The sequence below is a fragment of the Leiobunum rupestre genome, chromosome 5 (assembly GCF_980474605.1).
Source record: "Leiobunum rupestre chromosome 5, qqLeiRupe1.1.hap1, whole genome shotgun sequence".
Classification (NCBI taxonomy): Eukaryota; Metazoa; Arthropoda; class Arachnida; order Opiliones; family Sclerosomatidae; genus Leiobunum; species Leiobunum rupestre.
The window spans coordinates 5,037,770-5,064,178 of NC_143388.1; the positions used below are offsets into that span (position 1 = coordinate 5,037,770).

Consider the following 26,409-nt stretch of genomic DNA (forward strand, 5'->3'; position numbering starts at 1 on the left):
GAGAGATTTCGGTAATTTTTCGGGACGCGAGTTGCTTAAAATTATCGGTTAGGTTAAATGTTATATTATATTAATTATACTGTGTTATTAATATTAGTATATATTAAACAAATTAGACTGATATTTATTTTATATATTTTAAACAGCCCGAAAATATATTTTTATGGTAGTGATTTAGTACAAAAGATGACGCTAGTGCGCTTGGAAAGTAGGGATTTTCGTGGAGGCGGGGTAAATTCGAAATGTCAATATAAAATGTTAAGTTATTTATCGTAAACTTTATTGTTATGCTTTGTATAATAGGAATAATGGCCATCTGGTATAATGAATTCAATACGAGTTCTATGGGAGTCAAAAGAGTTTCAGCAACTAAGTATTTGGACACTGATAATCCTGGACTATGGACATCTGAAGAAGTCTTAAATTTCGAATTAGAGGATGAAGGTCAAAAAGAGTTTCGGAATCTAAATATTTGGACACTGCTGATCCTGGACTCTGGACATCTGAAGAAGTCTTATATTTAGAGATATATGGTTCGGTGTTGGTCAAACCGAAAATGTTCAATAATTGTACATTAATACACCTTTTCAAAGAGTTTAACCACGCGGCGCTTTGGAATAATGGCCATCTGGTATATTAAGCTCAATAGGCATTCATAACTGATTATAGAGTTTGTGGTGACTAGACATAAAAAAAAGGTCTATGGTTTCTCTTTATAATTCTGAAGTTGTGAACAAAAATTTATATTCATGTCAGACATTAATAAACCTAAAGAGTTTAACCACATGTTAATCGATGCTTACAATTTCCCGCGCTTTTCTAATCGAAACACATGTTAAATTCGCGCCAAAACTTTAACAGTTCAACCATATAGCTACCAGGTCAATTACCCCTAACGGTTAATTATAAAGGTACAAACATGTAATAGACCTATAGAGTACAAACTATACCCGTTTCCCAGCCAAAATCATGTCAAACATAAGTGTATATTAATAAACCTAAAGAGTTTAACCACTTGTTGATTTTTATACGCGCGACGCTTACACTTTCCCGCCAAAAATTAATATTCAAACATATAAAAAACAAGTGTAACTACTTGTTGATCCTAAACACATGTTACTATACTATCCATATAACAGGTCAATGACCCCTAACGGTAATCCACCTAGTTAAACAATACCACGCTCATTAATATTCACACTTTTGACCTTGAACAGGTTGATTGCCAGGTCGACTAACTAGGCTAATTAATTAACACCTGTTAATCTCATTAATTATTCAGGTCACGCGCGCGTGACACGCGCCCGAGGGGGGGGCGGAATCTCGATTCCCCGCTTCATTCCCCCCGTCACGCAGCTGTGGACGCGTGGGGGAAAGCACGGTGCGCCCCCCACGCGTATCCAGAAAGACGGGGGTAAACTACTTAAAACCTTATTAGTCGGATCTTTTCCTAACTTCTTATAATCTTCTAGATGGTGCCTCTCTCTAAAAAATAGTTTGACAAAAAAAAGAGATAAGAATTTATGTACGATCAGCTTTACTGTGACAAAGGTTGAAATAATTTTTGTATAAAATGACGGAGGACTCACCAGGACGGTTTAGTCCCTGAAGATGTTTTGCTAAGCAGAACGGAACTAGTTGGACTCATTGTAAATATCATCATTGTTTTTATTAAATATGCAAATCTAACGAAGTTTTTATCCTTTCATAAATTATCAATCGCATATTGTACGTACAAACAAACTCAGCCATAGTTTAAAGTAACTAATCTTTCGATTTCAGGACAATACCACGATTTGTATGTTCAATCGGACGTCCTTCTATTGGCGGACATTTACGAGAGCTACCGAACCATGTGCATGGAGTATTATAAGTTAGACTCAGCACACGCGTATACAGGTCCCGGTTTCGCTTGGGAGAGTGCGTTATGTAAGACGAAAGTCGAGTTAGATCTTTTAACTGACCCGCACATGCACCATTTCATTGAAAAGGGAATTAGGGGCGGCGTGTCTATGATAGCTCATAGATTAGCGCAAGCAAATAATAAATATTTGCCAGAGACGTATGACCCCTTGAAAACAATTACATATTTGGGTATTTTTTTAATATTTTAATTTAAATATATTTATTTTTAATTAAAGACTGTAATAACCTTTATGGTACAGTAATGTGAGACAATTTACCCATGAGCGGATTCAAGTGGGTGCATCTGTGTCCAGACTTCACGGATGAAATCATCCTTTCCCATCCCGACGACGATCCGGTGGGCTTCATTCTGGAAGTGGATTTGGATTACCCGAAACACCTTCACGATGATCACAACTGCTACCCGTTATCCCCCGACTCTCGAGAAACGTATTATTACAACCTCCGAATTGTCCACGTATTCTAAGAACCAGTTGGGGGAGTTGGGTGTGAAGGAGAAAGATAGTTTTCCGAAACTAGTTCCTTCCCTTTACAAGAAAGAGAGATACGTGATACATTATAGGAATTTGAAATATTACGTTTCAAAGTGGCTGACAATAAGCAGAGTTCATCGGATCATGTCATTCAATCAGGGACCGTGGCTTAAACCCTTTATAGAGTTTAACACTGAGAAAAGGAAGTTGGCAACCACCTCCTATGAACGGGAATATTTTAAGTTACAAAATAACAGCGTCTTCGGTAACTAACTTAAAATTCATCTAATTTACTAAATAAATATTATATTTTACTGTTTTTCTGTTTAGGTAAAACTATGGAGAATTTGCGGAATAGGATACAGTTTCATTCGGTCCAGACTCCGGAACGTGCCATAAAGAAAGCGAGCTCACCAGCGTTCGAACGTTTCACCATCTTCAAGAACGATCTGGTAGTCATTCATTGCCTGAAAAAAACGCTAACTCTTAATAGGCCAATATACACCGGTTTCGCCATCCTGGACCTTTCGAAACTGTTAATGTACCGTTTCCATTACGACGTCGTAAAACCGCAGTACGGAGACGCCGCTAAACTCGTCTTCTCCGACACGGATTCCCTGATATATCACATCGAGACGGACGACCTCTACGAGGACATATCCGCGAAAAGCGACCTGTACGATTTTCCGGTTATACCCGAAACCATGCGCTGTATAGCGAAGCGAACAAAAAGGTGCTTGACAAGTTCAAAAACGAACTTGACGGTATCCTCGTTCAGGAATTTTGCGGTCTGAGACCCAAAATGTATTCGCTGCTTTCCGCCAAATTGGATAAAAAGACGGCTAAAGGAATTTGTCGTCGGGTTGTAACGAAGAAAGTTCGTCACGAACAATACAAAGAATGCCTCCTAAAACGTAAGCTGGCTGTCGAATCGATGAAAAGGATCGTGAGTAATAAACACGAACTTTTCACGGTGAGACAGTCAAAGCTTTGCCTCAACCCATGCAACGATAAGAGATTTATCATCGTAGTGGTTTTCCCAAACACGTTTCGAAATGGCCGACGTAACTTCAACGGGTTTGCACTTGATCGATCGGTGATAGCTATTGTTATACGCCTCGATCATTTCTTTTAAAACATCGATATATTTAAAAGTATTATTTTCCGTAAAGTACCGATAGATCCGGGTCTTTAATGTGCGGTTGAAACGTTCGATTACCGTCGCTTTCAGCTCCGAGTCGGGGGCGAAAAATCCGATTCCTCTTCGTTTTAACTCTCCTTGTATCTCGTTGCAAAACAAACTCATTCCCGTGGTCACTTTGGAAGCATTTTGGGGAACGTCCCGATTCCAAAATAGTTTTAAAAGCTTTTAGCATGGTTGGACCTTTCTTGTCTTTAGTAGCGACCACGAACGCGTACTTGCTAAAAACGTCGATGCAACATAGTAAGTAACGAAACCCTTTATTATGACGAGTGAGACTTTTCAAATCAGCCAAGTCTATCTGCCACTGTTCGTCGATTCCGTAAACTATAGTCTTATTTCTTTAAAAGCGTTCCAGAGCTTTCTTTTGAAGAGTATACGTATCTTCAGATTGTAAGAAATCCCTTATCTCTTTCAGGGTGACCTTCAGACCTTTTTCTTTCGCCGCTCGATATAACCCGTTAACGCTACCGTACGAGCCCGGGTCCGACACTTTATTATAAATGTATTTTAGTTTATTCATTGTACGAACAATTTATTGAACTTTGGTAATACCATAAAACGAAATCACCGACTTCTATAAGTATAATTATGAACACGATTAAAACTGCGGTTAAGATCTTTGGCGATTTTAAGAATGACTCGATTAATATCGCAATTACCCCCATAGAGATAACTTCAACCACCAGCGTCCGTCCACTTAAATTTCCCGGAAAGTTCTATCCATTTGTACAAGCTCAAACACTCATTTATCATATAGGCTGGTACGGCGGAGACAATTTCGGCGCTCCAATTATGTGGCTTAGACGGTTTTTTCACCTTTTTCTTGGCTTTTTTATGATTACTCTCGAAAGCACGTGCTTATATCGATTCAGTTTTTCAGTATTGTTTAAATTGGAATCCTCGATTATGGTTTTAAGTTTATCGTCTTTTTCTAATTCTAGGGTAGTGTCCACTTTTAAATCACTATTTGCATTAAGTCTTTGGTACGTATCCTCGAAAACTAATAAAAAAAAATTGCCATTGTTTTTATTTAATTGCTTTACTAATGGCAGCACCGGCTACGGAACTAATAATCGAGAGTAAGGGTCCAAGTAATATCGGGAGAAAGATACCCTTTTTAATTAGAATTTTTCTTCTTTTTGAAAGCGGAATATTCTGGGCAGCCCGGCGTATCGAATTTCGGTGTTTCTTCAATCGCTTCTTCTGATCGTCTGTGAGGGAAACATTGCCCCGCCAGATATTTATACAACACTCAACTAACGTTTTTGTCGCATCCTTGTTCGCGAATTTAATGGTGGCATTCCGTTGGCAAGCGTTACAAGATCTCAAATATTTCAAAAAGTCTTAAGTGCTCGTGCACTCTCTTCGGCGGAGCCATGTAGCTAACCGGAAGGCCTTCACTAGGGTACAGTTATTCTTGTCTCGATGATAAATACAACCTCTTGTTACTAGACGGGGACAGCCCGAGTCTTCGGCGTTAACAACCTCGGTTTCCAAAAACTTAGATAAAATTATAGATTTTTCCAAACCTTTGGTCACAAAATTGCTTTTTGTTTAATTTCGAGAGCAATTTCTCGCGCCAATTCAAACGTATGATCTCCTTCCTTCCAGCGTAAGTCGCAACTGTTCCTCGTTAACCATCGACACTGCCTTTTATCCTCGTACACTCTTAAAACAAAGGGTGTTTTAATGGTATATTAAGGGTGTAATATCTGTAAAAAAACACTCTTTAATGTTAATTTAAACGATCTAAAGGGATTTTTATTGTCCCAAATTAAAAACTTGAAAAGGTGTATAAAGGATGTTATATTACCCCGTAAATTGAGTGGTTTAACACCTCGTAAGGGTGTAGCTCCCTTAAGGCAGTAGTTTAGTACCCTAAAAGGAGTATTGTAGCACCCTGAAGGTAGTCGTTTGGTACCCTAAAAGGAGTAGTCTTGTACCCTGAAGGGAATAGGTTTATACCACAAACTGTATAAAAAAGTAACCAAAACGGAGGACCTAAGCATCCCAAACAGTGTAAATAAACACCCTAGCAGGAAAACTGCTTTTTAATGTGTAGAATAACATCCTTTATAAACCTGTTAAGGTGTTAAATATGGGACAAGAAAATACACCTTTTGTTTTAAGAGTGTACGATAAGTCCGAGAATGAGCACGGCGCTTTGATGATCCAGGCATTAAAGTCGCCTGTCTCCTCCATGAGAAAACATATCTCCTTTACGATCCACTCCCCTCGAACTCTGAAAAAGTTTGATTCGGCAATCGCTATCATTTTGGTATAAACACGGCGGCTTGCTCTCCTGGTAATATGCCAGTACGTAGTCTTCTATCTATCGTGGTGGAGGCCTTGAGATCCACGAAAAGGTATCCGAAACTCGAGGGGCTAACCAATCTTAGAAAGTCTGTACACCGGATTACGCTTAGATTAGCACTGACAAAGGCATCCATTAGTACAGTCAAAGGTACGGCTCTGTACACCGATTACGCGGAGTGACCAGCCCCTCGCCGAAACTGGTAGCTGTAGCTTGTCTGAAAGCGTCTACAACGTATTTGCTGTTGACTGGTGATATCTGTTTCGCTAAATGAAAAATCGCGGACTGGTCTCTCGGCGTTTTAAAGATTACCAGATAGTGAGCGTTGAGATTCAAGGTTCGAATTTCCTTCCCTGGATAATAGAGGTTCTGCATTAAAATCAACACCGATGTATTTCTGTGGTGAGATCCTCGAATAAACAGGTTCGTAACATCCTTATTATTGGCGATTTCGCGCAACAAATCATCTAATATTACAAAGTTTCTAGTATTGACATTTAAATTGTCCACGTCCAATAATCAGTCGTGAAGTTCAACACTTGGCGTATGACTAAATATGGACTTAAATAATTTATCTTGGTATTCCGTATAACACCAAATTATACGCTCGGGTGGGGGATTAATGCGCATTGCTTTGTGTTCGATTAATTTGCCCACAAAAACGCTATTACCACATCCTGTTATTCCCGCCACTAAGCCATTAAAAGGGTGTTGTAAACTTAAATCCATATTGAGAAATGAGTCAAGTGATAAACAACCACAGTATTTTATAGGGGTAAAACTTAATTTTTTACTTAGTGTTTACGGAGCTCCGAGAAAATATGGCTCTTTTTGGATTTCAGCGGCTTTTATACCGTGAATATATCGACCTTTAATACTTTCAGTTGCAGTTTGACCTTACGACGTATTAGTTTTTTCACCACTCAACGCGTACCTTTCACAATGTTTACTGGGAAATACCAGTAACGTGTCCACCATTGCTTAAGTTATCTGTCTTCTAAGTATAAACACTATCTTATATCAGCCTCGTATAGGTAAGCTACAAAACGTTTGGGCTCCAATGAGCTACAACGGCTCCAAGTGTTCTTCAAATGGCAAAATAATACTACTTATAACTATTCTGTTTTACACGCGCTGCGCCGGGTACGGTTCAAAACACTAATCTACAGAGCTGGAATTTTAAGAAAAACAAATAAAGGATGTGAAAAATTTTCCATATATTTTTTACCCTTATCATAAGATTTTGTTAATACAGTGTAGACTGATTTAAAATTATGTTACAATACTAATCATTTATTCAATACGCTAAATCGTTTTGTTAGTTTTAAACTTTTTAAATAAATAATTATAATATTTCAAACCAATATATAAGATATAAATTTGTGCCCCTCTTCTTTCTTTCTCCCTCTCTATAGCGGCTAGGTAAACAAGTTGGCAAGCCAAAATATACCTCTCCTCGGAAGAATGGTCCCTAGTGGTATTAATTTCTCGACACGACCCCCAAAGATATCTCCGCAATTCAGAGTTATTTACGAAAAACGTATTCTCGGTTCAAACCCTGCCCGGTATAAAATTTTAATTTAAATAATTGTGACGAAACAATCGAGTTTAATTTATTCAGAATATTATAAATGAAGTAGTTACAACAGCGAGTTAGACTTACTAAAACAATGCACAATTGAATTTAACCCTTTTTACAGTACATGTTTATCAGTTGAATATAATACTAAGCAAATTTTAATGAAAGAAATATCTACAGATGGTATTTGTATTTTTCTCGCTTACGAAATACTTGCCGCATCTTTAACGCTCATTTTATTTCAACGCTCGTAGACTTCCAGTTGACGTTGTGACACATACCGCATGAAAAAGACCAATGCCGTCCAATTTCCAATATCATATAATGACTCGCACACCCAGGAAATCATTGACTGCGTTAGAAATCGTAGATATCCAAATATCCACACCAAATATATTTACAAGAAGCAAAAACCTTACCATCAACAAAGCACAGAGAGCCACTTGACTAACCGCCAGCTCTTACAGCAATTAACGTTAAATTATCTCCTTTGAATTAACACAACTATATATAGGTCGTTAATAATACCCGTAAACAAATAACAAAAAAACTAACAAAGTGGACCACCCACAGGGTCTACCCTTTAACCCTCTTATCTCGGCTGACTGCGCTAAAACAAGATTTAACCTTTAAAAAAACCAGATTAGGCCTTCATAAATTCATTAATAAAAAAAGACTTTAAGACACGCATCGTAAGCATAATAGGTAATAATTTCAGTGAACCTAAGGAGCTATCGGAGGTTCTGTGGTAGAGCGCTCGACTGACAAGCCGAATGGTCTGGGTTCGAAACCTGGGTGGCGCATTTGTTTTTAATCAATAGAGAAACGCTAAATTAGAATTTCTTCGATGCAATAATTTCAATTTCAAATCTATTTCAATTAAACCAAAATTTCGTACTCTATTAAATACGCTTCCGATAAAGCTGAAGGTCTAATTTTCAATAAGGCGTAACAAGTGTCGGTGGTTCTGTGGTAGAACGTCCGCCTGTCAAGCAGGAGGTCTCGGGTTCAAATCCCGCCCGATGCGATCGCAAATTGATACTAAGACGAATACCGTGTACAACTGGTGGAAACCCTGCCATTGGACGTTGAGAGGTAGCATTAAACTAAGCACTCGGTCCGTCCCAAAGTCATTAAGAAGAAGTTGGAGAGAAAACGCCCATATAAACACAACAGACTCAACATGCACAACCATCAGAACACAAACACAACAAATTCAACACTCACAACCTACGCATAAATATTACAAAAACGTAAAACACCAAACCGTCACGACGGTGAGCGAAAAAACACCATCCAAACCAAACCGCAAATGAATCCGTTAACGCTCACCGTCACACGATGGTTTTGCCAACCCTTCGAGAAACTGTGAACGCAGAGATCTCGAGAAACTGCGTACGCAGTGATTACACTTTGCACCGAAAATGCGAACGCGTTCGCAGGCCTGACAGACAGACCCACAGACAGACACGGTGGTTGTATAACCCCTCCTAGGGGACTTTGTCCCCTCGGAGAGGTAAAAATGGGCGATGGTGTCATTATGGAAAATATACACAGTCCAAGGCGGGCGATTTGAAAAAAGATTTGTAAAATTCTAATATTTAAAATGACTGTACTCAGGACATTGATAGGAAACTTAGGATTATTATAAATCAAGCGGTGAAATCAAAAGAAATTACGGAAAAGGAGAGATTTAGATTCTATAATGACAATGTTCAGACCCCTCATATTTATGGAAAACCCAAAATTCATAAGCCGAATAACCCACTACGAACTATAGTAGCTTCATATGGAAACCCAACGTACAACACGGGAAAAATTTTATGTAATATAATTTCCCCTTTAATTGGAAACAATATTTCTTGTTTAAAAAACTCTGAAGATTGTATTAAAAAACTAAAATCCCATTGCCCTGTCTTATCCCAGAATGACGTCTTAGGGAGTTTTGATATAACCGATATGTATGGTAGTATCCCTATAAATGAAGCCCTTAAATTATTGGAATCTAAATTGAGAAATGACCCTAATTTATTACAAAGATCTCCTCTTAAAATCAATACAATTCTTAAGCTTTCGGAATTATGTTTAAATAGTACTTATTTTGACTTTAATTCCCAAATTTATAAACAAAAAGACGGCCTAGCAATGGGGAATCCATTATCACCGGTTATAGCAAATCTCTTCGTGGAAAATCTAGAGGATACCATTTTTGGGTCGGACATGGACAAAAATCATTTGGCTTGCTGGCTTCGTTTTATGGAAGAGAGAAGGGTTTCTATCTGGTGATTGAGAATGAAATTCTCAATCACCAAATAGACACAAAGCTGTAGCTTGGCTCCCGCCGTTCATCCGCGCCTCTCCCGTTCCTCCCCCACCCGCGCCTCTCTCTCAATCACCAGAATTTCTAATCACCAGAATTTCTAATCACCAGAATTTCTATTCACCAGATTCTCCCGTTCACGGGTTGCTTTCCCCCCAACCCCCATTCACTGGATACTTTATCTCTCGTTCACCAGCTCCTTTCCCCCATTGCTTTCACCCCTTCTAATCACCAGTTGCTTTCCCCCATCCCCATTCTCCAGAATTTGTTTTCCTCGCGCGGATATCTGGAGATTAGATTTTTTACCCGTTTGCTTATCGCTTCTGAACCCCTTAATTTCTAATCTCTAGGTAATAAAAACAAGTTATTTACATTTAATTTTTTTATTTTAGAACTTTGGTTTACATGTTAGTAGGTACTATCAGATATTCCATTAGATGGTTATCTTGTGCATTACACAATGAAAACAAATTAAAGTAGCTAAGTTTACAGGTTAATTGATTATCTACGAGTAAATTAGTAAAATCTTGTAGTACTTCTGAGGGTGATTTAAAACACCCAAAATAAGATTTTACTTGATGGTACGAATTAAATTGATCTGGGTACAAAAATAAACCCTCGAAAGGTTTTCCATATAATAATTCGTGAATTTTTTTAAGGTTTTTAACAATAGCTAAGTACATGCATTCGATAACATTTTTATGTTCGTTTAAAAGATTTATTTGAAACCGAATAAAATCAATTTTTTTTTGGAACTCACCGATTTCGCGAGCTCCCAGATCCAGAACATGACCGTAGGCAGAGTTCAATTTGATGTTGTTGATCGTGGCGACGACGGATACGTTGTTGTCGTGATAGTCGATGATGTTGTGGGTTAGAGACGATGCTCCGGTTTGCGTAGCGGCGGCGAAAAGCTCTCCCCAAAGAGAGAGTAGATTGGTGAAAGCTTCGGAGGTCAGGAACAGAATATTTTCGTTCGATTTTTTGAAGAAGAGAACTTGTAATTTTGATCCGTCGAAACCAAAAGAAATGTAGACTGATCCTCCTAACGTGATTTTTATGTTGATACGTCTTTCTTTGCCCCGGCGTTTGGATACGGTATGCGTCTCGGCTATAGAAAATGAAAATGTTAAGCCTTTGTCTATTGAAATAGTAATAGTATTAATAAAATAATGCTTACCAATAGATCGTTTTTCCATGTTTACGGTAGATGTCGAGAGCAAAGCGGATGCACTTCTTTTCAGTTCAGCGTCTCAGAGAGAAATGACGCATGGGTGATTAATCAGTTCCTATCTTGTTGAGATTAATTCATCACGTGATCTAAACTTCAAATAACCTTCAAATAACCTTCAAATTCTATCGGCTGTCACTCTGAGATAACAGTTCTAGACACTCGAAATTAAACCGTCCCGTGCTCGAAACTGCCTCTAATTATTCCCATTGACGTCACATATTAATCCACTTGGAAGAAGAAAAAAACCCATTGTAGTTTCCTCTCGAGAGGTTGTGATGCAATCATATCCTAGAAAACAATACAATTAATAGAAATTAACATAAAATTAGTATACTTTTAATACCATTTTGAGAACTACAGTGAAAAAAGTTACAATTTTACGGTAGAAACGTTTTCAAAATACCACAAAATAAACTCAAATAAGAAAATTGTAATTAAAATAATCACTACGGCTATAATTTTAGAAGGTTGTTTCAGGACGGTGATTATGGCAGATGTTTGTACTTCAGTGTCCATATCGGAAATGAAGTTAAATGGAATATTTAGCGTAAATAAGTATAAATTTTAGCATAACCCTAATATTTTCTCGAGAACTGAACAAGTTCTTTGGGAATAAGAGATAAGCTTACTATCTTCCCCTAGGCCCTATATAAGGGGGGTGTCTGAACTGGGGGAACGTCACTCTATTGTTGTTCTTTGTGCGTCTAGTACCAGGATTTTTGAAGCTCTCTCTCTCTCTACGTAAGTTTATTTTGATTTTTTTATCGTAATTTTTTGTATAAGGTTTAAGTAAATTGGCATTAAAATGAAAGGTGTACAATACCCAGAAATTAATTTAGTTGATACCCCGGAAATGATTATAATCGACTCCCCTGAATTGATTGATATAACTGATAACGAGCTCCCGGAAGTACCCATAGTAACTTTACCCGATTCTCCAGAAATGGAAATAATAGATTTAACTGATACCCAAGACCCTACCCTTTCCTTAACTACAGTAACTGATTCGCAATTGGAACGTTTAAAAGAAATGACAATGGTACGAGATTATCTTAGAGAATATCAACTAACCCATCAAATCTGTTCGCCCCCTATCGTTAATTTACCTTCACCCCTTTTAAGACCTAGTTCTATTCCACCTGACGAAGTACGTTTTTCGCCCTCGTATACGCCTATGGATGCTCCCTCACCCTTTCTAGAATCAGATGACACATGCCACTCTTTATCTTTGGAAGATAATTTTATCATGTCGTCCCCCAGTACGGACAGCATTCAGCGCTTAGCTGAGAACGTACAAGTTGCCCGACGGGACGCGGAGGAACTTGCAGCCGCAGCCGCAAGGGCAGCCGAAATGTTCGAGGAAGCTAAAGCGTTGTTAGCTGCTCGTACGGCTAGTAGTAGTAGCAGGCCCCCTCATAATATTTCCTCTCAGCGTAATAATGACCCTATAGCGGTCGCTGGCCCCTCACGAGCTCCGCAGTATTCACCTCCATCGTCTCAGACTGCTGAGAAAAACGCGAACCCCGAGAACGCAAATTTGGCTGCCCCCACTTCGTCTCCTCCTCAAGTTGGAGGTGGGCTGGTTGACGCACCAATAACGCCTCCATCCTTTCTTAATTTACCAGGTTCTGTTAAAATATTGAATAATAATATCCAAAATTTTCAAAATTTTGGACTAATGGGACGGACTTTAAATGTCCGGTTAGAAAATAATATAGAAAATGGTATTTATATATTGATGGAAACCCTATTAGAGGACTGTTTGAAATCAGATATGGTTTCGGTTTCATTAGTGAACGTCACTAACCACGGCTTTCAAATTAACGTCAGTTTCCGGCGTCGGGACCAATTAGACTTGCAATGGTTGATGATGTATATCGAAGAAAAAAGCTATAGATCCGAGAACGATGGTAGTTTTTTTGAAGGAATAGTTACGGTTACGTTTAATCGAGTCAGATTACCGCAAGGCGGAATTAGATCAGTTGGGTTAGGGATTTCCCTTGAAAAAGAGTTTTCTTTTTATAAAAAATGCACCATAACGATAAATAACCCTGATAAAATTTGTTTAGCACGAGCTCTTGTAGTAGCCATAGCTCATAGAGAATACATGGAAAATAAAAATGATGGAGAACTTAAAAGAAAATATACTACTATAAGACAGTGTAGAGGAAAAAATATTGAAATGCTATTACAGACCCGCGAAGCTAGGACCCTTTTGGCTTATTCTGCATTAACAGACGAAGAATGCGCGGGTCCGGACGCTTTAACTCGGTTCCAAGAAATATTGCCCGAATACAGTATTATCGTTTTTCGATTACGCGATCCCGTACCCTTAGTTATTTTCGGCGACGTCAAAGAAGAGAGGGAACTAGAAGGGCCTCTCCGCAAACGTCTTTATCTTCTAAATATTGACACACATTTCAACGTAATTACTAACCCTAAACCCCTTTTCGCGTTTAATTACTTTTGCGAAAAATGTTTAGTAGGTTTTAATCATCTCAGTGAGCATAAATGCATTCTTTTCTGTCACGCTTGTTGTAGAAAACAAGATTGCAGGAAGGAGGTAGATAAAATAACTTGCCAAACATGTTTAAGAGTTTTCCCTAATCAAAATTGTTACGAGTACCATTTATCAGGACCCGAGCCCTTATGTAATAAAATTTACGTTTGTAATCTTTGCGGAAAATTTATCAGTATGTTTAAGCGTAAGGCAGTACACGTTTGTGGAGAGACCTATTGTCTTTCGTGTAGTGAGTTTAACCCCGCAGGTCATCTATGTTACATGCAACCTTTAAAGACCGTCCGTAAAGATTCTGCCGATAAAACTACTCGTTCTCGAATAAATAGCAATAATAAACGGGTCCACGACTCCGACAATGAAGAATCACCACTGACCAAGAGAAGTACTCCAAAAACGGAAGTCTTTGTTTTTTATGACTTGGAATGTAAACAAACAAATCGTACTGACGCCAATGCTTTGATTCACGAACCAATTTTATGCGTTTCGCAAAAAGCGTGTAAATTCTGTTTCGAAGAAAAAGATAGTCAGTACGCATGCGCTAAATGCGGTAGTGGTCCTCGGGAGAAAATATTTCTCTCAAAAGACCCCGTCGGCGACTTTCTAGAGTATCTTCGTACGCTTAACAGAGTGGCTGATAAGATAATATGTATTGCCCATAACGCTAAAGGTTACGACGCGCAATTTATAGTACGTAAAATGGTCGATTTAAAGTGGACCCCTAAAGTCTTGACAGACGGGACCAAATTCATGAATGTACAGTATAAAAAATTAAAATTCTTAGATTCCTTAAATTTTATGCCCTTTGCCCTTTCTCAATTCGTTTCCACATTTGGTTAAGATAATAATTTAAATAAGGGACATTTCCCGCATTTACTGTTTAATACCGTAGACCATGAATTTGATCCAGCCCGTTCGAACGAAACCAATTACGTACTACATAATGACATGCCTCCGATGGAGGCGTACGACCCTAATCGTTTAAGCGGTAAGGCCTACGATGAATTTATCCAGTGGTATAACGATTCCCGGTCCGAAGCTTGCGGAAATTCGGACCCCAACTTTAATTATTTTGATTATAAAAGAGATTTAATCCGGTACTGTCGCCAGGACGTAAACATTCTTTTGCAAGGCTGTTTATCATATCGTTCTATTTTCATGGATAAATTCAAAATAGACCCGTTCTTAACTGCGATAACGATTGCGGGAGTATGCAGTTTTATCTTTAGGAAACACTTTTTACAGCCCGATACGATTGGTGTAGTGCCCCCTTTCGGCTATCGTATGAACTGCAACCAGAGTTTTGGAGCGATCGAATGGCTTGAATGGATGTCTCACTTACGAGGGAAGGAAATTCAGTCTGCTTTTAATGGATTTGAACCTAGAATTCTTAACATTAACGTGGACGGACTTCTCGATAACGAAGTCTTTCAATATCACGGTTGTTATTATCACGGGTGTAAAACGTGTTTTCCTATCAATAGAAACTTAGCGTTATACGGCGACCACACTCAGACCCATAATTCGCGATACGCGTCAACCATTGCTACCACTAACCGTTTGAAACAATTGGGATACACTGTCCATGAAAAATGGGAATGTACCTTCAAAGCTGAGCGGAGTACTAACTCCGTCATCGACGCATATCTTTCTACCGAAAATTTAAAATTTAAAATTAAAGAACCAATCCGCCCCCGCGAAGCCTTTTTCGGAGGACGTACGTCAGCCTTGAAATTACATCACAAGTGTAAAGAGGGGGAGGAAATTAAATACATTGATATTTGTTCACTCTATCCGTGGTGTAACAAGTATTGCAAGTTACCAGTGGGACACCCTAAAATACATGTAAAAGCTCCTTTCCCGGACATTTCTACCGTAAACGGATTAATAAAAGCCACAATGTTACCGCCTCAATCTCTCTACCATCCCGTTTTACCCCAAAGAATAGGATCGAAACTAGTGTTTGCCAACTGCCAAAAATGTAGTGAGTCTCGAAACCAGCAGGATTGTCCCCACGAAGACTCAGAACGACAAATAACTGGTACTTGGGTTGCAGATGAGGTACAGTTGGCAATCGAAATGGGTTACAAGGTCATTTCTATTCACGAAATTTGGGAATACGAGGTAGTAAAATACGACCCGATATCGAAAGAGGGCGGTCTTTTCTCCGAGTACGTCAACGCGTTTCTTAAACTCAAACAGGAATCCAGCGGCTTACCCGCGGGAATAGAGACCGATGAAGAGATTAAGAAATACGTTGACGAATATTACGAAAAGGAAGGAGTAAAACTTGATCCTACCAATATTAAAAAGAGCCCTGGACTTCGTACCATCGCGAAGCTTTGTCTTAACTCTTTTTGGGGTCGTTTTGGTTTAAACCCTCGCAAAGACCAATCGGCTATTATTAGCGATCCCAAAAAGTTTTTCGATTTATTCTTAGACCCCGACATAGAAGTTAAATCGGTTATTCCATTAAGTCAAACGCATTGCGTGATCAAGTGGGCGTTTTTGAAAGATATTGATCTTGTTTACCCAAACACGAACGTAGTAATTGCAGCCTATACGACCGCAATGGCTAGGATCAAGTTATACTCTTATTTAAGGAGATTAGGCCAGCTTACGTATTATTATGATACGGACAGTTGCATTTATCTAAAAGAACGAGATGGAATAGAGATTGAGACTGGAAATTATCTCGGAGACATGACCAATGAGTTGGCAAAGTACGGAAAAGGCTCGTACATCTAAGAATTGGCAACAGGTGGCGCAAAAAATTACGCCTTTAAAGTACTGAACCCTACGACCGGTAAAGTCTCCTACGAAATGAAAGTCAAAGGGTTCCGTATAAATCAAGGCATTAAAGATTTGGTTAATATGGACACGCTTAAAAGATTGATAGGTGTCGACGGAGAAACGAACGAGCCAGTAACCGTACCACAGCCGAGGCAGATTTTGCGTCTACCCGATCATACGGTCGTTTCCGTTGACCGTACTAAAATCTATAGACCCGTCGTAGACAAGGTACGGTTACTGGACGACTTCACTACGGTACCCTACGGCTATAAAGCGAATCTAATTGCTAATTCTCGCTAAAAATTAGTCTCTCCACTCTAAAGTGAATATAGGTTTCAGTCTTACGACTCTAAAGTAAATATAGTCTTGCGACTCTAATGTGAATATCAAACCTATACGGGGTAAGGGATGAAATAGGTTATTCGATTATATTTTTCCTCCGCTGAAGAGTCCCATAAATTTAACCGAATTTTAATTTACATTTTCATTTGTACGCTAGTACTCGAAGAGAGATAACCATGCAATTTATTCATCCGTTTAATTGCGTAACGGCAGGCCCGAGTCAGAGTAGCAAAAGCTATTTAATTGAATCTATAATTAATCACGAAGAGGAAATGTTTGTTCCGGGTTTCAAAGAAATACATTGGTATTACGGAGAATGGCAAGCTCTATACGATAAAATGAAGCACAGGGTAGTTTTTAAAGAAGGATTGCCTGTTTTATCTGATTATGACGGAAAAGATCCTATATTATTAGTTATCGACGACCAGATGAGCGAGAGTAAAGGTCAAATTGGTGATTTATTCGTGAAAGGCACCCATCACCGTTCTCTAAGCGTTATTTTTATTACACAGAACTTATTCCATCAATCAAAAGATAGCAGATCCATATCCCTGAATTCGCATTACATAATTTTATTGAAAAGTCCCCGAGACCGTCAGCAAGTGGCTTATCTCGCTAGACAAATGTTCCCTGATAAGTGGCGTTTTGTAGTTGACGCTTACGAAGACGCGACTTCGAGACCTCACGGTTACCTAGTATTCAATTTAACTCAAACTTGTCCCGAAGATCAAAGAGTCTTGACTAATATTTTACCGGGAGAAACGTGCTACGGTTATCTCCCTAAATAAATAAATAGAACTTACATTTCGTAACTTCAATCAGTTATTAATCATGTCTCGTAGAGTACGTATCGAGAGAGACGCTCTCCGATATCTCGGTAGTTGCAAACCCGTTCAAAGAAAAGCCATTTTAGCTAAAGCCGACAAATCCCTCATAGACGCTATCAGTGAATGTATTCATAACACTTTAATTGGTAACGTAAAACTATCAAATACCCAAAAAACCAGGTTATCTCGTCATAAAAATACCATTCGAAAACTAGCTAGTAAGCGGGTAGCTTGGAAAAGTAAAAAGAAATTGTTAGTTCAGTCTGGGGGCGGATTTTTCTCGTTTCTTCTACCCGTCGTTTCAACCCTTCTTGGTTCTATATTCGGTAGTAAACAATGAAACACGCCAGAAAAATGATTCTCGTCCCTAGCGGCGTTTTAAAGCCAGACCCGTTCCCGCACCCCCTCGCTCTGACAGTCTCTGAATTAGACGTTAAGATGGACCAAATATTAAATATGAAAGATTTAGACGACGCCTCGAAATGGATTTTATACGAATAAGCTTTAATGACACACGGAAATCTACGTAGGCAAGCCTCGGCTCCTAAAGAAATCGAAATTGCCCCCGCATTCGACTCGCTAAGTAGGGACTGGATAGACGATTTGCCTTTGATATATTACCAAAAAGCGCAAAGCATGGTGGATCAGTTGGAAACTGTACCCGAAAGAATACGGTGGGATGAAAACGGGGAGCTCGTAATAAACGGTCGACCTATTAAAGGTTCCAATATTAGCGAAATTACCAAAGCGTATTTAAATCCTAAAACCCACCCAAAACCTATCGGATATTTCGCGTTTATTTCCAATTTAACCCAATTTAACTCTTCACCTGCAATCCAAGGCTTTCCCTCCCCGCTAGCTCCGAGAACCCGACAACGACGTTCTCCCGTTAAGCGCGAGTATCCGGTTCCTCAAAGTGGGCGTGCGCGCAGGACAGATAAGCCCCGCCCCACTCGTAGCCTTAACCGAGATCACTCCTCCTCCACGTCTGACTCTTCTCTTCACTCTTATAAACAAACAAGGAGTCGCGCGCAAAAGTCTAAAGTATGGGCGAAGCTATTTTAGAAAAAATATATTTTAACCCGAAGCATCCGGCTTCTTTCGGAGGCGCTGAAAGGTTATTCCAGTCCGTAAAGTCTCACGGCTTAAGTAACGAAACTGTAGAAAAATGGTTAAGAGGAATCGACGCTTTTACGATGCATAGGCCGAAATATAAAAAGTTTCAACGAAATAAAATAGTAATTAGTAATATAAGGGAACAATACCAGGCTGATATTAACGATATGCGCTCGTTAGAGGCAGATAATGACGGATACAAATACATTTTAACAATTATAGACTGTTTTAGTAGAAAAGCGTGGGGGTTACCTCTTAAAACTAAATCGGGGAAAGAGGTTTTGAAAAATATAAAAATTGTTTTTAAAGACGGAATTCCAGATAAATTTCAATCGGACAAGGGCACGGAATTTAGGAATAAAGAAGTACAAGGATATTTCAAAAAGAATAAAGTTAAATTTTTTAGTACCGAAAATGACGAAATAAAAGCCTCTATCGTAGAAAGGTTTAATAGAACGTTAAAAACAAAAATGTATAGATATTTTACCCATCACTCCACAAATAGATATTTGGAAGTCTTACAGGACTTGGTCGAAGCGTACAATTCCTCTTATCATAGCTCAATTAAAATGGCCCCTAATGACGTTTCGGAAAATAACGTATTACGTGTGTACAATAATATCTACTCTAAATATTATGCCGAGAAACTGAAAATGAAACCGCAATTCCAAGTAGGGGATTTGGTTAGAATAAATACAACTAAAATGATATTTCAAAAGGGTTTCGAAGCTAATTATACCGAAGAAATATTTAAAGTCGTAGCTATAGTTAAAAGACATCCTCCCGTTTATAAAATAAAAGACCTATCAGAAATCGATATAAAAGGGACGTTCTATTCGAGAGAGCTTCAAAAGGTCAGTGCGCCTCGTTCGTTCAAGTTAAACAAGATTTTACGTCAGAGAACTAAAAACGGAGTAAAACAATTGTACGTTAGTTGGCTAGGATATCCTCCATCGTTTAATAGTTGGGTTAATCAAGATGACGTCTGGGATTTACATAACTCTTCCTAGTAATACTAGAGATAAGAATAAGAATAATTCAGAAAATACTCTAGCCTCGTATTCTACAACGTTGGCCAAACCCATTAGTTTACGCGGAGATTGGGAAATTGCTCTGGTAGAAATTATTTATCCTTTATCTTTTTATAACGTAAGTGAGCCAATGGGATGTGGAATAGAAATTAAGGAATTACTATCGAAACCTCCAGCCCACATAGTAGATTACAAATATACCTACGACTTCCGCGAGATACCTCAGGGCTACTACAAAAATCCTCATGAACTTTTGGCCGTACTTAATGAAAGTATTAAAAGTTTGAACCTTGATTTAAAGGAAAGCGCTAATTCAGAGTTCGATAATGATTCATTAGGAAAATTTTAATATAGTTTAGAAAGTGGACACGTACAATACACTTCCTATAGTAAACATTATTATCAACTCGAGTTAACGCCAAAGTTGAGGAAAATTTTAGGATTTAGAGATAATGTTACTGATATTTCACCTAAAGTAGCATTCAGATCAGATTCCCCTATGCAATTAAACTTATTCATCCCCGATCTTATGTTCGTGTATTCCGATTTGGTAGGAAATGAAATGGTTGGGGATACATTAGCCCCCCTTTTGCGAACAATTGTTGTAGACCAAAACGCCCCCAATGGATCAACCGTTTCAAAAACTTTCGATTCTCCGCATTACCTTAAACTGAGTAGAAATTATTTTGACTGTATCGACATTAATATAAGAACTAGTTTAGGTGAATTCGTGCCATTTCAGTTTGGTTCAGTCACGTGTAAAGTACATTTACGACGAGCTCAGTAAAAAAAAAGAATGGCTTATCAGTACGTTGATAGAAATTGTCCCTACATGCAATATTATTTAAATCAGGCGGGGGGCGGAGTAGATTTACCTTATTTCTCTGGGTTTGCGGGACAAAAAGGACACGGAATTGGTAGCTTTTTTTCTGGGCTAGCTAGGTTTGTATTCCCATTCCTAAAACAGTCTGCCAAATACGTGGGAAAAAGGGCTCTTTCTACAGGAAAGAAAGTACTCGGAGACGTCTTGCAAGGTCAGGACTTAAAAACGTCAGCCAATAAACGAATGACAGAAACTGTGGACGAAATGGCAGCGCAAGAAGGTTCGGGTCGTCGCAAGAGAAGAAAAACTACTAAGAAACCATTGAAGAAAAAGAAAAAGAGTTCAGTTAAACGCCGCAAGTTCACGCGTACGGTTCGCGATATTTTTGCTCTCTAAAAAAAAATGGAAGTACTTAAAAGCGAATTAAATATTTTCAACGAACTACCAACTCAACTCAGCGTTGAAAAAGGTCAAACGGTATGGTGTAAGCCAATTTCATCTATCGACAGCAGTTCTATCATCGAATTCGTGGTACCGGGTACGGGAGACTCTTACACAGATTTGGCAATGACAATGATATATTGTAAAGTAAAAATCGTCAAAACCAACGGTGACAACTTGGATGCAGGGTCTAACGTTTCGCTCGTGAACAATTCTCTGCATTCGCTATTCAAACAATGCGAAGTGAAACTCAATGATACGACGGTTTCACCATCAGCCTCAAATTACCCCTGTAGGGCCTATATCGAAACCTTGCTCAACTTTGGGTACGATGCAAAAAACACTCACCTTGCGACATCTGGATGGTACGATGACACGGCTGGAAGTATGGATCTGATAACAAACGCCGGATTCATAAAACGTCAGGTTCTAGCTGCTGAATCAAAAGAAATTGAACTTTACGGGAACATTTTTTGTGACATTTTTAATTTCAACAAATATTTAATTAATGGCGTACAACTTAAGGTTTCACTCACTAGAAATAGCGATAATTTTACCCTTTTTAGCGACACTGTCGACGCGTATAAAGTCGAATTTATAGACGCTGCTCTAATTGTACGTAAAGTTAAAATTATGCCTAAAATTTTATTAGCCCATCAGCAAGGATTATTACGTAGCAATGCCAAATACCCCTTTACTCGTACTGAAATTAAAGTTAAAACATTAGCTAGTTCTATTCAGAACGATAGTTTTGACAATATATTCTTAGGTCCGATGCCCAACAGAGTCATTATTGGTTTAGCCACCAACAAAGCGTATAAGGGCTCCGTTAAGTCTAATCCTTATAATTTTGAAAATTTCGACCTAAATTATCTGGCTCTATACGTTGATAACGAACAAATCCCTTCGAAAGCGTTGACCCCTAATTTTAATAGTAAACAATTTACGCTGGCCTATCATTCGCTATTCTCGGGATCTGGGATACTCTACCAAGACGAGGGAAATCACATTGCGCTGGCTCACTTTCCTCTAGGCTTTGCCCTATATGCTTTTGATTTAACCCCCGACAATTCGGCCAGTGACGTCACGTTTTGGAACGCCGTAAAGAGAGGGCAACTACGTTTAGATTTAGGATTTGGTACCCCTTTAAAAGATTCTACGGTCGTTATCGTGTACGCTGAATTTCAATCTTGTTTACAGATAGATAAAAATAGGAACATTATTCGAGACTATTAAAATGACTACGACAAACGTGGACTTATCTCAGGCACTGTATAAAACACCGAACTTTTTAGGCGTGTTTTCTTCAGATAATTTAAACCCATGGTGAAATATCCGCAATCGCTTATCATTAATTTTGATAAAAGGGGCGAAACAGGTTCTCATTGGATTTGCGTCTACGTCGATGGCCGAAAACGGGGATTCTATTTTGATTCAATAGGGCTTCCCCCATTTTTACCCACAATCAGAAAATATTTAAATTCAATGTGTAAGACGTGGACATTTAGCAAAAGACGATTGCAAGGACTAACTAGTAACGTTTGCGGCGAATATTGCGTAATGTATATTTTGCATAGAACTAAAGGACAGAGTACAAAAACGTACTACCAAAAGTTTTCCAAAAATTGGGAAAAAAACGACAGCAAGATATTTTTATCTTTCGCAAATCATGCTAGAAAAATCATCACATCGAATTTAGCGAATCCATTAGCTAGAGAGAGAGGTATGGTGACTGACTGGAAAAAATCCGGTTCCAGAGGATAAAACAATATATTCCCACGCTATCTGGTATCTTTTAGAGATATGACCCGACCTCTCTCGAAAACATGCGCGCACTTCTATGAGTGCCAAACCATTTACTTTCGAATAAAATAAACCATCCAAAAACAAAAAAATTAAAATAGAATCAGAAAGTATTGGTAAACTAGTTAGGACAACGTGGGTGGTTTACGCAATCTAGCATGAAAACAAAACATTGGTAGAAATATATTATTGCATTATTCCTGTACGTTCTATTTAAAGTACTTTCTAAAAGTCATTGAAATCTGTTACCGTCTTGAACCATTGAAATATGTTTTCTACCCGTCATTAACAAAATATCTTTAGTACACGCAAAATAAAATTGGTGAAAAAAACATTGCCTTAGATAATTTAACAGGGATTTAGTTAGCTTTGGGTCTTGTAATGATAAAAAAAGATTGAAATTTGACTCTGCCATTTTATTTAATAATATAAACTCATGTACGCGAAAAAAACAATTGTAAACAATTTTTCCTATGTAACTTTTTTCACTCTTAATAAATACTTTAAAAAACGTAACAAAAAAAAGACTCTTTATTGAAAATCGCTTACCCTTTTTTTCCAGAATTTCGTTAAGTCAACCAGTCCAATGCAAGAACGTACTACAATGCGGACTCTTATCTGTAAATTTGTTAGACTTTGCACGAACCTAAACCATCTTCTCGTGACGTACGCTAAGAGGAAGATGGTGGAAATTCCCAGTCTCACGAAATTAATTATCTACGAACACTATTTAACCAATGGAAAAATTTACAGACTTTACCCACTTATTTACACACTGAATAGATTCCACACTCAATCACTAACTTAGATTTCATCACGGAAAAGAAGGAGATAGGATATAGGGGCTAGGAATTGGTGGGGATGGAAAATGGTATAAAAAGGGAGTAAATCAATTAGAACAAATTATTCCAACCTTTTTCTTTGCTTGGAGCAAAAACTAAATTGAAATCAAAAATGAGGTAAATATTATTTTAAGATTTAAATAACTTTTAGAACAAAAATTTTAGATTTTAATTTTCTTCATGTAGAATTGAAGAATTGAAGGGAATTGTAATGCAAAGCGCGAGCGATGATACAATTAAATTTGAGATTAGAATAAGGTAATAAATTAAATTTCACGAATTATTTATACTGTACTAAAATTAAAATTTTATGTATTGTTCTGTTAGCTTTGAGGTTGGAGAGCCCAGGAAGCTTCTTCAAGTCTGGGAACATCAATTATATTGGGACGATGAGGGCGAAATACATTCCAGTAGGATACTACTCATCGTCCCAATTATTTTATAATAAAAAAATTAACATTTATCACGATTCTTTTATTTTCCTATCCAACAATAATCATTTCAGTATATATCAAACATTACAATAACAAGGATTATATGCAATTGCAATTGCTAAAATAGTGTATTCTACCGAGTTAATAGTCTCTAAGATTTCCTCCTGGGGGTTCCCCCCGAAACAGGATTAATTTTTATCAAAGTTGTATCAGAAGTAAATTAGTGCGAAGTAAGCGCAATGTATTTTCAGCTATTCTAATTTGCCTAATTTAACACGTGACGAATTTTTTTCGCTAACCGATGAGCAGTAACCTCTATTTTTGGTTACATTTTACATTCTCCCGTGACGTCAATTGGTTTCAGCCAATGAGAAATCAGGATTTACTTGAAGTTTCGAGTGTTATTTGATCTCTAGATATACGACTCAGCGTTCTTTTAGTTCCTGGACCTCATCGAGAAGAGACACGTAGATTTTCGCGCTCCGTACCCCGCCTTCTCGACTCTATTTACTGGCAAAGGCTTAAGGATTTCCGTAAAAGTAAGTGACTTTATTATTTTACTGTAGAGGGAAATTAGGCCTTGTTTAAATTGAAGTAAATAGACTTAGATTCTAGTCAAATAGTCTTAGAGTCTAACCAAAATAAATAGAAAAAACATTTATTGAAATTTAGGCTTAACCAATTAGGCTTAAGAATGTTGACAATAGCTTATAGAAACTATCAGTTTACAGTATGGACATCGAAGCGTATCGACTTGAAACTTTTCGTCACTGGAGAAACCCCCACGTTACTAAGGAACAACTAGCGAAGGCTGGATTCTACTATATTCAGCGGGGCGATGAAGTACGATGTTACAAGTGCCATGGCGTATTAGAAGGATGGGAATCAGGAGACGTACCAGAATGGGAACATGCTAGATTCTTTCCACACTGTCCGTCGAGGGATAATTCACCATCGGAAAAAAAGTACCTTTCGCAAGAATGGGAGATCCCGGCACCACCAAGGGCAGCGGCACTGGAGGATGACGATTTCATATCTATTCCGGTCAGACGTGGTGAGGTAGAACTTTTATTAAAATTATTTATACAATCCGCACTTGCAGAAGGTAGTTCGTTTCAGCCCATTAAATGAAATTGTACATATTCCTTACGAAGATCGAGTTAATTTTTTTTATATTGATAAAATGCGATTTAAAAGCGTTATTTATAATGTCGGTCTAATATTAGAACCTGTTTTACGCAATCATGTAATTAAAAGTAAAATAAAATTGGAAATTAATTAAATTGAAAATAACTTGTTATTATTGCCTAGAGATTAGAAATTAAGGAGTTCAGAAGCGATAAGCAAACGGGTAAAAAATCTAATCTCCAGATATCCGCGCGAGGAAAACAAATTCTGGAGAATGGGGATGGGGGAAAGCAACTGGTGATTAGAAGGGGTGAAAGCAATGGGGGAAAGGAGCTGGTGAACGAGAGATAAAGTATCCAGTGAATGGGGGTTGGGGGGAAAGCAACCCGTGAACGGGAGAATCTGGTGAATAGAAATTCTGGTGATTAGAAATTCTGGTGATTAGAAATTCTGGTGATTGAGAGAGAGGCGCGGGTGGGGGAGGAACGGGAGAGGCGCGGGTGAACGGCGGGAGCCAAGCTACAGCTTTGTGTCTATTTGGTGATTGAGAATGAAATTCTCAATCACCAGATAGACACCCTTCTCTCTTATGGATGATATATTTTTTGTATGGAAGGGAGACTTGGATTCATTAACGACTTTTCACAATGATTTAAATAATTTACATAACTCTATTCACTTCACTCTTGAACTAGAAGTTAACCACGAAATTCCTTTTTTAGACCTATTTATTAAAAATGTTAATGGTAAACTAACCTTTTCATTATTCCAAAAGCCTACTCATTCAAAAACCTTTTTAAACTTTAATTCAAACCACCCCAACCATGTAAAAACATCAGTCGTAAAAGGTTTAAAACACCATATTGAATCCATATCTGATAACCCAATTGCGGATAAATTAAAAATTAAAAATCAGTTAATTGAATCAGATTATCCAAAAACACTTATAGAAACCATATTTGACAGAAACTTAATCAGCATGCCTTCTGATATGAAAAGTAAACCTAAAGAGGAGGTTTTAGTTTTACCCTATATACCTAAAACCACAGAGAAACTTAAACTTATTTTGAAAAATTATAAAATAAACTTAGTATCAAAAACCACTAATATACTAAAAAATCAAATTTCTCATTTAAAACCTAAAATAGAAGATTCCGCCATTCGAGGCGTTATTTATGAAATCCCTTGCTCATGTGGAAAAACGTATATTGGTGAAACAAAACGTTCCATTTTAGACAGGATACGTGAACATAAATCCTGC

At 38.0% G+C, this 26,409-nt stretch overlaps 1 protein-coding gene across 1 annotated transcript; it reads right to left on the minus strand.

Moving 5' to 3' along the window:
* Positions 1–4,415: 4,415 nt before the first annotated feature.
* On the minus strand, positions 4,416–11,061 carry LOC149943383 (uncharacterized). Its single transcript, XM_090176073.1, has 3 exons — positions 10,997–11,061; positions 10,433–10,927; positions 4,416–4,603 (listed from the first exon to the last, which is right to left on the minus strand). The coding sequence occupies exons 1-3, from the start codon at positions 11,013–11,015 to the stop codon at positions 4,416–4,418; spliced, it is 702 nt and encodes a 233-aa protein (XP_090032199.1). The 5' UTR covers positions 11,016–11,061.
* Between the last annotated feature and the right edge of the window lie 15,348 nt (positions 11,062–26,409).

What these genes read in the sequence shown, in the direction of transcription:
- LOC149943383 (XM_090176073.1), bottom strand. An exon ending in ATATGGAAAACCTTTCGAGG is followed by an intron (nt 4,604 to 10,432) that starts GTTTATTTTTGT and finishes TTTTTTTATTAG; the next exon opens with TTTTCGAGGATACGTACCAA.